The sequence below is a fragment of the Terrapene carolina genome, unplaced genomic scaffold (genome assembly GCF_002925995.2).
Source record: "Terrapene carolina triunguis isolate 2854851 unplaced genomic scaffold, T_m_triunguis-2.0 Scaffold66, whole genome shotgun sequence".
Classification (NCBI taxonomy): Eukaryota; Metazoa; Chordata; order Testudines; family Emydidae; genus Terrapene; species Terrapene triunguis.
This window is the reverse complement of record NW_020664417.1, coordinates 36988644-37002801: the sequence shown is the minus strand read 5'-3', so window position 1 is coordinate 37002801 and position 14158 is coordinate 36988644. Positions and strand designations below refer to the sequence as shown.

Below are 14158 nucleotides of genomic sequence, written 5' to 3'. Positions count from 1 at the left end.
ATGTCGTTGAAACGGTCCCTGTGATCCACCAGCGCTTGCAACGCCATTGAAAAGTATTCCTTTCAGTTTATGTACTCTTTGGCAAGGTGGTCTGGTGCCAAGGTGGGGATATGCATGCCATCTATCGCCCTACCACAATTAGGAAACCCCATCACGGCAAAACCATCCACTATGTCCTGCACATTTCCCAGACTCACTACCTTTCGTAGCAGAAGTTTATTAATGGCCCTGCACACTTGGAGCACAGCAGCTCCCACAGTTGATTTACTGACTCCAAATTGATTCCCCACTGACGGGTAATTGTCTGGCGTTGCAAGCTTCCAAATAGTGATTGCCACTCACTTCTCCACTGTCAGAGCAGCTCTCATTTTTGTGTTGCTGAACTGCAAGGTAGGGGAAAGCTCTGCACAAAGTTCCTGGAAGGTGGCCTTCTGCATTTGAAAGTTCTGCACCCACTGCTCGTCATCCTATACCTGCAAAACGATGCGCCAGTCAGTGCTTGTTTCACGGGACCAGAAATGGCGCTCAACAGGGTGTAGCTGCTCTGTGACTGCCAGCAGCAACTGTGAATTGTTTTTTTCAATGGCTTGCAGCAGGGCTGCTCGCAGGACATTGCTATGTTCTGTGCGGCGGACCCTACTTTGGCCCTGGAAACACTGCAGGAGAAGGCACGAGGTGTTTGAGATGCTCACAGCAAGAGTGCACAGCTGAGCAGGCTTCATGCTTCTGGGGTTATGGCATATGTGCGGCAGTTTTAAGGCACAAAAAATGCTGGGTTGTTTTCCATTGAGCACAGTGCATCATGGAATTCCGACGCAATGTCCCCATTCTCCCCTGCGACAATGTTTTGGTCCCATAAGGCATTGAACAAACTTCCCAAAACACACTGCAGCAAATTGCACTTTGGATAGCTACCCACGATGCACCTCTTTGTGCATCAATGCAGGCACTCCTAGTGAGGACGCACTCCATCGAGACAATGAGCATGGTGTGGCCACGCACAATTGACTTAACTAATTCAGAGGCTCATGGTTGAATTAGATAAAGTTGACTTAATGTGTAGACAAGCCCTGAAGTTTGCTGTAAATAACACAATCAGGAGACAGCTTGTGAGATGTATTAACATTAACTGCTGAAGTTTCAGCATGGTATGCGGAAGCAGACTTGTCCGAGTCTCCTGGGTGATCTATGTGTAATTGAAAATTTACCCCTCTAAGTACAGATAGTTCGGGACATTTGGAAACTTGTAACTGCTTCCAAATATAGGAACATAACAGTTCCAGCAACAGAACATAACAATGGCCAATCTCATCCTGTTTCCAACAGTGCTATCATCACTCAGCAACATCCCTACTCACTCACCTTTGAGTCCACATGGCACTGCTGCCAGCGATATCCAACATTCCCATTCATTGCTCCACAAAACATATGATACCAACAAAGGCATAATAACCAGAAAATCACTAGTTCAGTTCCCACCCACTTTTTGCAACCTACAGAGATGGTTTTGCCTTCCTCACATTACCTCATCCTACATACGCCACCTACAGCACATATGCCTCCTCCCTTCATGGTCACATAAAAACATGCAATCTTAATGCTGACCACAGACAACTACTGAAAAAAAATGAACAACACACACCATACTTCCTTATCACACTACCCAAATAGCACTACTACATACTACAAACAAAAATGTCCCCAAATTGTAAACCTCGAGTCATTACAAACTGTTTACACTTAAAACAATTCCTTCTATCCAATACGACTCTTAAACAACTTAAAATCTGCACTGCACATTCCAACCATCCATTTTAAGGCTATAAAACTGTTTATTATCTGAGCAATCAGAAAACATCAGGTTGCATGTTTTCCATGAAGGGAGACTGGCATGTGTTTTGTAAGTAGATGTGGGCAATGAAGTGTGATAAAGATGAAATCACAGTTGTAAATTGTAATGGGTAGGTGAAGACTTAATTAGTTTCCAGGCTTTTTTGTGGTTGCGTTGGTAGTGTATGTGTTTGAGTAACCTTAAATAATCCTTAATGAAGTTGTTTTACAGAAGTTGTTTTGTTTTCCTTATGAAATTTTCTGACAGGGGAGGAGGAGGAGGAGGAGGAGGAATGTTCTTAAGCAGCATTTCAGAAATGACAAGAACAGAATAACTCAAACAACCGTAGGTCATTCTGAGCAAAAAAGTATTTTTACTGACCACAGTAAACTCAGCTAACCCATTTGCCTAATAGTGACACTGATAACACTGCTCTACAGCCAAAATGCTTCTGAAATAAATGTAGTCAAACTTTACTAATTCTGGGTCACTGAGAACGAAAATTATGCTTAAAATTGTTGATTGGTTCTAGTTTTCAAGATACGCTATTGGGTCAGTATATACGACCCTTGACTTGGGAATGGCGGAGGATAAGTGAGTTATAAAGGGAAGGGATCTCAATTTAAACCAGAAATGACTAAAATACATCTTTGACTGGATCTATGAATAAATCTATGACTGGGTTTGGACAGTACTTGCTTTTTAGGCAAAACAACGAATGATGCAATCTGAAGCTGGTATTGCATCATACATGATATGAATTGCATCATGTTATTCCTAAAAGTCATGGATGATGCAATCATAATGAAGCTTACATCACTCTGCTGAACAAATTGCCCTATATCAGCTCTAGAAATCATACAGTGTTGTGCTCTCTTATTTGTCAGTGTTTGATTTTGCAAAGGGACACATTTCTGTTTAGCCAAAGTGAGCAGAGATGCCTCGTACTTGTGTGAACAGTGCAGATAACTTCTGCTATGTTTGTGATGAAGTGACAAAAGCGCAGTATAACCACTATGGTTAAGAAAGCCTATCACCTTTATTTTGGCTGCAAAATTGGAGATCAGGACAAGAGGTGGGCCCCACACATATGCTGCAACACTTGTGCAACAAATATTTGCCAGTGGTTGAACAGGAAAAGGAAATCTATGCCTTTTGCAGTGCCAATGATTTGGAGAGAGCCGACAGATCATACCAGCAATTGTTACTTCTGCAGGGTGCCTCCAGTTGGGAAAGGTGTGTCAAAGAAGAAAAAGTGGACTGTGCATTATCCAAACATTCCATCAGCTATACGCCCAGTACCCCACGGAGAAGGACTGCCAGTTCCTGATGCACCAGAATCATTCTCACTTGAGTCAGACGAGGAAGAGGATGAAACTTCTGGTCCTGAACCATCGATGTCACAGGACCCACATTTTCTCCCATCCTCCTCCTCTGAACCACACTTCATAACACAAGGTGAACTGAATGACCTTGTCAGGGATTTGGAACTACCCAAGAGTAAGGCAGAGCTGTTGGGCTCCAGACTACAGCAGTGGAATCTCCTGGCAGGTGATGTTAGGGTTTCCATGTTCCGTGACCGTCAAAAGGATCTTGTCCCATTCTTCTTCATGGAAGGTGATCTTGTAGCCTGCAACAACATCGATGGTGTGATGGCAGCCCTCAACATCGTTCACGATCCAGATGAGTGGAGACTGTTCATTGATTCATCGAAGACGAGTCTTAAAGCTGTTTTACTGCATAATGGCAATGTTTTGCCATTAATTCCAGTTGGACATGCAGTCCATATGAAGGAAACCTATGACAACATGAAACAACTTTTGAGGTGCATAAACTATGACCAACATCAGTGGCAGCTTTGTGGCGATTTGAAGGTTGTTGCTCTCTTGCTTGGTCTGCAGACTGGATACACAAAGTACTGCTGTTTTCTCTGCGAATGGGATAGTCGTGCAAGAGATTCCCACTACATCAAGAAAGATTGGCCACTCTGACAGTCATTGGAGCCTGGGAGGAAAAGTGTTCAGCATCCACCACTTGTTGAATCAAGGAAGATTTTGTTACCACCCTTACACATCAAGCTGGGTCTGATGAAGAACTTTGTCAAGGCCATTGACAAAACACAAGCAGCTTTCAAGTACCTCCGTGGAAAATTTCCAAGGTTAAGTGAAGCTAAGATAAAGGAAGGTGTCTTTGTTGGTCCTCAGATTCGTGAACTTCTTCGAGATGATGCATTTGACGATGCACTGCGTGGCAAGGAAAAGACGGCATGGAAAGCCTTCCAGTTAGTGGCAATAAATTTTCTCGGAAACAACAAGGCAGACAACTACAGGTTGTTGGCGGAAAACCTCCTCAAGGCATACAAAAGCCTTGGTTGCAACATGTCACTAAAGATACATTTTTTGCACTCTCATCTAGATTTTTTTCCACCGAACTGCGGAGCAGTGAGCGACGAGCACAGCGAGCGATTTCACCAGGATATTGCAACAATGGAGAAACGCTATCAGGGCAAATGGAGCCCATCAATGCTTGCAGACTATTGCTGGAAGTGACAAGAGATGCTCCATTTAATGAATACAAGAGACAAGCCAAGAAGCGCTGAGTAGACACTGAATAGGACTAAACTATGTACAGAATAGTTTTTTGCCTTTTGTTTCATAATAAATTTTATTTACATAACCCTTTTGCTGATTTTTAAAGTATTACATAAACAGGACAGGTGAAATATTATCATGTAAAGCAACCATAAACACATGAAAAGACCTAGGTTTACAATTTATGATTAAAACTCTACTATCTACACAATATACATAGACATAAAATGTAAAAACTTAAACATCTTAGAAACAATAGCCAATCAGTTGTTTTAATTGTCATATTTGAATTCAGCACATCAAAATACATAATAAATAGCACATTTTATCTCTGAAGCAGATGACTTCTCAAAAATTGTAGACCAGTGTAATGGCTCAGTGAAGAAAAAGTAAGAGCAACTGATCTTCTTTTGACAAAGGAGGATTGATGCCAGTCAGCAACTATCTGTTCATGGACCTTGGCTCATTTTGCCCCTACTTCCAAAAAACAAAACAACAAAAAACAGCACACACAAAAACAAAAAAACTGATTGCTGCTGGCTGGCTAGATAGTAGAAAGAGAAATCAAACACCTGTGTATCATTTGGACACAGCAGTACATGTACCATCATTGATCCAACAACCACATGCCTGTTTCTTCACTGAGGATTTCTTGGTTAAATACAAACTCCAGATCATAAATAGGAGATTTTCAAAGGCACAAAGACCAGGCAGGAAGCCAACTGCTATTGATCTTTGTGCTTTTGATAATCTCCCCCTCTAGAAACACATTTTCCCTCCATTCTTCCTTCTTTCATATCCTGTTCTTTAAAGTGACTGGTTGCTTATTATGTTGATGCTGAAGCTGATGAGACGTTAATTAATACGAATGGCTGAACATTTTCCATTGAAAGTGTATTTTGATGAAATATTGGGTTTTCAGCTAAATAACATTTTCCATAGTGTCTGCTTTGCATAGAAAATTTTGATTGTTTTTATCCAAAAAGGAACAGTCAAAAGCAACATATTTTGATTCTGAAAGTTGCTGCAGTGCCTCATGGAAGTCATAGTTTACATACCTTATGCTTCCATTTCTCCTACATGGACCAAGCTCCCCAGCTGGACTTCATCTCCCATGATGCATTGTGGCCATACAACTGTCACTTTCTCTCACCAAGTGGGAAGATCATCATGCACCATGGAAGATGTAATCCAACCAGGGAGCCTTGCCCATAGAGGAGAATGGGAGCATGAGGTACCTAAACTATTGTTTCCTGAGGCAGCATTTTAGGACTGAAACATTTTGGTTTTCAGTTGAAATATTTCAGCTTTTAGTCAAAAAATGGGTTTCCAATTTTGGCCAAAACCTCAACATTTTCTGCAGGAAAAAAAGAAAGTATTTTCCAAGCAGCTCTAAAATCAGACAAATCTGAAATAGAACTCTTTTGATTAATACAGCAATCCAGGTTCTCTGAAGGCATTTGGAGTCACTCGAGGCCCAGTTCTGGATTTAAGTTGTGCAGTTTGGAAAGCCTTCTATTGACTTCAGTGGACTTTGTGAAAGCAGAGGAAAAATGATCTAATAAATTTCAGCTGTGTACAATCATGGTATGGATGCCAGTATTAAACAAAGATTTGTTAGTACAAAGGTGAAACTTTACACAGTTTCAGTCATTAGAAGTAATGGCTATGAGGGCAGAATTGGGTCCCTCAGACTGTAAGCATAAAAAACTACAAAAGCAGATTGGCACGTGTGTATCCTATATCAGCTGAATACGCTGATCCAATTAAAAAGTATTCAAAATGTGACCAATCATGTAACACTTTGAGAATTCCAATCTCATTTACTTTGAGGTTCCAGTGTGAGCTAAGTTGAGTGAGAAAAAAAGCATCCTCATTTGAGAGTTTTTTCTCTAGGATGGTACTCCAGCCAAAGCTAAGTGTTGCAAAGCTGTAATTTTTGGATATTTCACATGTTGAAAAGTGAGGTACTCCATTGCTTATAAAACCACTCTCAAAACATCTGACAGCAAGTAATGTGTAAATTAGTATTCTAACAAACCCACACATTTACAAATGCTATAGAGCTATCAACCCTGCCTCTACTTCACCAGCAATGCCAGCTTTGACTACCCATTTGTCAAATTTTCTAACAAATACGTCTGTGCTTCCTCCGATGCTTCTCTCATGCATGAGAGAAGCTCCCTGTAAAAGCCTTCAGAACCACTATATTAACCACTTTCAAGTCTCTTCTTAAACTCATTTATGCCATGATGCCTTCAAAACAACTGATGATATTTAGGAAGCTGGTGTCCTGTAGGCTTATTACATTAATCAGAATCATCTCACTGTTACCTGCGCTCCATCTGTCCACCTGCCATCTGTTTGTTGAATCCACCTGTTGTCTCTTGTTTTATATTTAGGTTATAAGCTCTTTGAAGTGGCAAGCATCTTTTCTGTGGAAGTACCTATTTGTATAAATTCCCTTAGCAAACAGTTAACTCCTGACTCCAATATCAATAGCCAATAGCAGTGCCTTCCTCCTAGTTCCATTCGGTTTCATATTCCCCCCTCTCCCTTAGCATAATGAGTCACTTAGGCTCACTACTTTGCCAGCTGAGGTTTTTTTGGTGGTGGGTTTTTTTTTTTTTGGTTTGGTTTTTTTTTGGTAAGTGCCTGCAATCGTGGTACTACCACAAGAGACCCTCATACTGCCATCACACTAACAGCCATTAGCATGTGTGAGTCATTACACTGACAGCATTCAGTAAATAAACATTACTAATATTAACATTCTGTGCTAGTTTCACAGTGGTTGGCGTGCATGGCCTCATTCTCTCAATATACACACATGCTCCCACCAGGGTATCCCAGCACTGATGCTGATAACAGTGAAATCCTGCCTCTCCATGTTAGTACTAGTGCTGATATTACAGTGGAATCATGCATACATCTGAGAAGATGCAAAGCACCACTGTCTGAACACACACACACAGTATTCCATGATAGCAGCAGTTATTGCCTTTACTGTGCTTGTAGACTCAGCCTTTTAACCTCCCTGTAAAAAAGTGTCTCTGGGGCACCATCCTACATGGGCTGGGCCCCCCTGCAACAATCACTTAATAGACTCAGACTTTCAGGTCAGAAGGGACCATCATAATCATCTCGTTTGACTGCCTGCACATTGCAGGCCACAGAACCTCACCCACCCATTACTGTAATAGACCCCTCACCTCTGCCTGAGCTACTGAAGTCCTCAAATCATGATTTAAAAAGACTTCAGGTTGCAGCGAATCTACCATTTACACTAGTTTAAACCTGCAAGTGACCCATGCCCCACGCTGCAGAGAAAGGTGAACAACCTCCTCCCCTCCAACCCCCCGTGCCAGGGTTTTTGTGTCACATTGCTGCTTAACTTAAAGGACTCCTCTCTCTCCCTGGTATTTATCCCACTGATGTATTTTAAAAAGAGCAATCATATCTCACCTCAGCCTTCTTTTGGTTAGGCTAAACAAATCAAGCTCTTTGAGTCTCCTCTTATAAGGTAGGTTTTCCATTCCACGGATCACCTTAGTAGCCCTTCGCTGCACCTCTTCCAGTTTGAATTCATATTTCTTAAACATGGGAGACCTGAACTCCACACAGTATTCTTACCAGTGCCTTGTATAATGATAGTAACACTTTCCTGTCTCTATAGGAAATATCTCTCCCTATGCATCCTAGGACTGCATTAGCCTTTTTCACAGCCGCACCACATTGGCAGCTCATAGTCATCCTGTGATCATCCAGTACACCCAGGTCTTCCCTTCCTCCTGTCACTTCCAACTAATATGTTCCCACTCCTTTCTCAGGGTTTTCCCCTTGCTGACTACAGCTTCCTCCTTACCATGCATGATTGGCAGGGCCAGAGAGGTGGGGCTATCTTAGCACACAGAGCATCCCTAGCCCCTACTCATCGGTGCAGGGTTTCATACACCCCTTTCCACCCCCCAACTTACATGCTTTCTCAGACACACATGTGCACAGCATTGGGTCTTCCTTGACTACTAATGTTATTTCCTGGTCAGTTACAGAATTTGTTTGGAAAGAGAATCCTTCTAGCAGCTGATTTTCTTTTTCTTTTTCTTTTTTTTTGGGGGGGGGGGAAGCGGGATTCCATAATTTTTCCTTCCATTTTTCTTCCTTTATGTTCTTGTTTAACATTGTCTGTAGGATTTTTTTTTGCACTTAAACAAAGCCACTTCACACATCAGCAGCAATTGTCTGAAATGTCACCCAATGCCATGTCAATCTTAGCTTGATCATAACCCCATCGCCATTTCTCCCTTTATTAGAATCTCTTCTATTTGCACCCTTCCTTTCAATCATGGCTCTTTTGCTCATAAGAGGTTCTGTTCTCTAGCCCCCTACCTCTTTCTGCTCAGTTCAGACAATATTGTCAAACCTGCAGTTGCAAGGGGCCACACCACACCAGGGCTGTTGTGATATTTATTGCTTATGCTCCAATACCACATGTTTTGAGCTGTGTGGTGGTAATACTTTGAGCCCTCCTGGATAATTAGCATGTCTCCCCCTTTGTCACACCTCTGTCTGGAGTATAATGCAGTGTCACCCTCCTCATGATTACGAGGAAAACTTTAATACATGATTATCCCAAACCCACACTCACACACACCAGTTATGGAGGCATTATCCATTCTACTGCTCTTTGCCCCTCCCATGCCCTTAGCTGCCAGCTAGAATGGAAAAGGAATGTGGGGGAGTTGGAAGAGGATGCTAAGTCTCACTCCTTACAGCCCAAGAACCCTATTGAAATGACTTCGCAGAAACCCAGATTTGTCTGAACTTTCACTCCTGCTCCTGATTTTCTTTTTATGACTCCCCATGGCATATCAGACATACTCTATACTACCCCTGACTGCATTTACCACCACCTCTTGTTCAGATGTCACTAAGCCTGAGGCCTGCTAAATCTGACTAGTCTACTGAGAAGTGCTGTCACTCACACACTATTCCACTAGTTGTAAACATTACAAGGCACAGCCTTAATGGAGACATTTCTTTTTATGGGTCCTTAAGAAATTTTCAAGCATGTTTCATCCAGAATGCTTCCTGTCCTCAGTAGCTGTTATCTGGACAGCACCATAGAAATGCAGGGCCCCTTACAGACAAGTAATAAGACAGGTCCCTGCCTCAAGGATCTAATTCAGACACAACATGCAAAAGGGATGACAATGAACAGAGCTGTGAGATATTGGGGAGACATGAGATACAATAATGTTATATATAAAACTTGTTACCATAAAGGTTGTGAGGGGGGTTTTTTTTGTTGTTGTTCAGGTTTGTTTTAATAAGTGAGATACCTAGGTCAAGATTTGAAAATGGAGGCAAAAGAAAGGAGTTGAGAGGAAAAAGGAAAATGAGGTTGTATGGAATATAAAATCTGGGTGGGTTTTCTAGCCAAAGAGGACTGTTTGAAGAAAAAGCATGGGATTACTGATTACCAGGGGACTGTTAAGGGGTACTGAATTCTCAGACCAAAAGGTCACAAGCATAGATGTGCAGAACCTTCAAGACAAGGATGCAAAAGTTTAGAGCCAGTGCAGACATTCAAGTAGGCGGATGGAATAGGTGAAACTGCTAAGTGAGATCACTTTATCTGCAGCATTTTGAATAGACTGGAGGGAGAGATGTGGGGTAAAATCTTGACCCCACTGAAGTCAATGGCAAGATTCCCATTTACTTCAGTAGGCCAGGGTTTCACCAGTGGATCAGCAAGGCCAGAGAAGGGGAGGTTGAAAAAGTTGAAGCAACGCAAGGCATGTGCCAGGGTTTTATGGTAGGATTGGGCTAGATAAATCAGCAGTACTAGAGAATTCTCTTTAGGAGTTACAGACAGAGATTATGAGCAAAGCGAATGATTGAGCTGGTAGCTATAAAACTCCTTAAGTTATTTTCTCTAGTTTTAAAATAGGATTTTTGCATTTGACAGTTGGGTCCCACCACCACAGTCTTACTTAAATCTGGACACTTGTGTTACTTCACAGAAATAAGGATTACTCTCCATGAAATTTACTACAAAAATCTACAGACAAGACTAATGGCTTTATAACAAAGCTACCTTAAGGAAAAATAAATGATATACTTTACCAGTCATTTAATTTGTCCAGAAGTGGAGTAGTAAGAAATTTTAACTCGGCTTCATCAATTGGAAATTTATTTCTGTATGCCAAATAATGCTGTTTCGGTACAAAGATAATACAGGATTGTACATGAATGTGATAATAAGCATGAGATTTTGTATAAATGTGTGGGTAAAAGTGGATCAGAAAAAATAATTGGTATAATTTATTGAAAATCAACATCTTCTGGAATAACTGCACACCTTTTAAATATTAATATAAATGCCTCCATCCAAAATCCAGAATGATTAAAATGCATTCATTCAAATAAGCACAGAGATCCATGGTGAAATATAATTTCTGCTGTCAATAAATATATCAATAATATTGCCTTCAAATGCTAATATTTAGTAGAAACAAAGGGAATTATAAAAGGAGACCACCACAAGGTCAGGAACAGTGACAAATTCTGGCGTAGGAGCATTAGCACGGTTTGTTTTGTTTTGGTGGCAACGGTGATATTCTACCTCCACAGGTGAATACATTTCCTGCTCACTTTTAATCAAGTCAGTGGGTGCTCAGCACTTTGAAAAAAAGAAGCCACTTATTCAGGTTCCTAAAGTCCAAAAGTAACCTAATTAGAAGCCCAGAGTTTTGAAAACCTTGGTAACTAGGTTTTCAAGTTAGAACATTTTGGAAGGGGGTGAGGCATACATAACTTGTCAGCAACTCTAATTATTACCCTGAGGCCACCCAGATTTCCCTTTTAGGTTATGTTTGAGAAATAAAATTAAACTTAAAACTGAGCCATGGGATGGCAAGTTTGATGGCACAGGAGAGCACAACGTCCTTCTGCAGATGGCAATATCTCCAAATAGCAGCTCAGTTGGCAAAGGTTGGAAAATGACCTGTTGCTCATTATGACCATTATGGTTAGTGTGTTTCATTGTGATCGTTACTTTCAAAAGAAGAACAGCTCTAGAGCAGCTTACTGAATTCTACAAGCAGAGAAATTTTTGGAAATTCAATTTCTCTCTCCAAACAGATGTTCCTATGGTGATGGGGAAATTTATGTATGCTGAAAGATCAATCAAAACAATTGTAACTCCACTAGAAGACAAGTCTAGTTGAACTGCTCATATAAATGTTTTATTTAGAGTGTGTGTTAGTGACGAAAATTGCTTTCCTATTTTCATGAATTTTTTTTTTTTTTGGGTTACAACTAGGAAAGTTTACATGCATTGAAGTCCGATTCCACCTTGAAAGGCAAATGGGTTATTATCTCATTCAAATGTACATACCGAGTCTCCTGATTGTCATTCTCTCCTGGGTGTCGTTTTGGATCAATATGGATGCAGCACCAGCCAGAGTGGCTTTAGGTATAACAACTGTACTGACCATGACAACACAAAGTTCAGGTTCACGAGCATCACTTCCAAAGGTAGGCAAAAAACTGCTTTGCTTGTACTATACCAGAATCACTGTGTTAGTACAAATGATGGTTCTATATGGCTGTCAGAGGCCTTCAATAACCTTTACAACATGTGCTCTTCTTATTAACAGATACATTTATTCATTAAGGATGAACAGAAGGGAGATACATCACTTTGATTTGTTTTTGTTTTTTTAATTTTTTATTCAACAGAACACATTCTACCTTTTTACCAACTGATCTGTTGGGCCAAATTCTCAACTGGCTTAACTCCAGTGACTTCAATGGTACAGATTTTGAACCTTGAAGAAACAGTGTTCTTCACTGCTCCACTAGTGTTGCCCAGATTTTTATGTGCTGGTCTGTGATGAGTTTGTCCCTTTCTCGATTGTGATACAAGCCAATGTATTTAGCAAATATTGAGAATATTGCAGCTTTACAGTCTGCCGTGAGTAAAAGGGCAGCATGTAGCTGTACTCTCCCACAAAGAGACCAAATCAAAAATTATGACTTACAGAGTAACAATCTCTTTCCAGCTACCCACCCTGGTTCTGGGGGCACAGCACGTTATTTCTCTTTTCATTGAAGAGCTTACTATATGCATCTGGTCAGCTATTCTCATGGATTCAGGGCTCATCCTTAGACCACCCCTTCACCATCCTCTTACCATGAGGAGTATTGGACAAGTATCACCTCCACAGCCACAATCTGACCGCCTGGCTGAGTAAGGGTGACAATCTAGCCCAAAGTGTTTTACAAAGGTGTCTGTCATCAGCATGGTGAAATCCCCAGACAGATTTATGTTGTCCATTTTTAAATTGCCTAAGTGTCATTACTTAGAAGTTTTCTTTTACAGGAAAGACTAATCACCCTGAACTCCCACTGAAGTCACTGGGAATAATTTGATATGTTTGCTGTTACCCCTCATTTTTGTGTAAATATTATTCTCCTGGTTGTTGGAGCCAGACTTTTTTTCCTCTGATCAAAATAAATATGCCTTTGGTTGCAGAGAGAGCTTAGTGTCCCACAATGTAGGACCCTGCTGTATTAATTTTGATGGAATATATGGGCCCAAAGAGCCAAAAGTATGAACGTGACCCTGTACTGTCCAATACTGAACAATTTTCACCAAAGCTTCAGGGTTTGATATAGAGACCTCAGCCAGTTAATTACCATGGCAAACACTAATAAAAGGTTTAAAAGATTTTTAATAAAGATACAAAAGAAAGAAAAACAGCGAAAGCGTTTAAAATGTAAACTATATAAGGAATACTTGTTCCCTTTCACTGTAGAGGATCTATAAACAGAAAATAAACCATGTCTGACAGGCTTTTAGACTGTTTTAAGCTCAAAAGCTTGTCTCTTTCATCAACAGAAATTCATCCAACAAAAGATATTATTTCACCTGCCTTGTCTCGCTTATCTCCTGGGACCAGCATGGCTACAACTAAACTGCAAACAGTCTTTTAGATGGTATAATAGGCGGTAATAACTGTTCCTTTTTGGGGGGGAAGGAAAAGTGGAGACGGGCTGGAGTTGTTGTTGTTAAAGTCCAATCCAGTCTCCTAGAAGACATAAGATAAACACACAAGAGGGGAGAGAAAAACAAACAGTAATGATAGAATATGCAGCTTCTGCCTTTGTTGTTGACTCACACTTGCAACTTCTCTTCTGGAGAAACACGGGCATGGCACACAATCTTATTAGCCACTCTGATACCTGGTGAACTTGTACCAGCATCAGGCTATTTGGGGCATTGTTTTTAACCATTTCTTTGGTCACAGGCTCAGAGCAGTGTTGCAAAATGTGCAACCTCAGCAAGCTAAGCCAGACTCTTATTAAACAGAAGGCAAAGGAACAATAGGAAAAACAAAAAATAAGGTAGGGAAGGAAAAGACACAGAAGTTTGGGGGAAGTATAACAAAGTTTCACATCCCAAATGGTGTTTGCCATCTCCACTAGCTCTGGCTAAATCCCAATGTTATCTGGATCCCTCTCTCAGACCCGGTCTGTTTAGGATATCTCTCAGGATCAAGACAGTGAAGGACCAATGCTATTACAGTGAATCCCAGGGTTTCAGGAAAGGAGGGGGGTAGCAGCCATCATGGTGAAGCTCACTCTTTCCTATTCTTCCATCTTTCAGTCAGGCAGCATCCACCTTCAATTTCCCCCAAAAATCTTCTCTTAAGGATCCCAAAAGGGA

At 40.9% G+C, this 14158-nt stretch overlaps 1 protein-coding gene across 2 annotated transcripts in view; it reads left to right on the top strand.

The window, feature by feature from the left end:
* GLRA3 (glycine receptor alpha 3) overlaps positions 1-14158 on the top strand; it is a 143395-nt gene that overhangs the window by 116775 nt on the left and 12462 nt on the right. For both annotated transcript variants that reach the window (XM_024194100.2, XM_024194107.2), the window contains one exon: positions 11750-11964. In XM_024194100.2, the coding sequence (XP_024049868.1) occupies positions 11750-11964 (215 nt within the window). The remainder of the gene's footprint in view (positions 1-11749; positions 11965-14158) is intronic.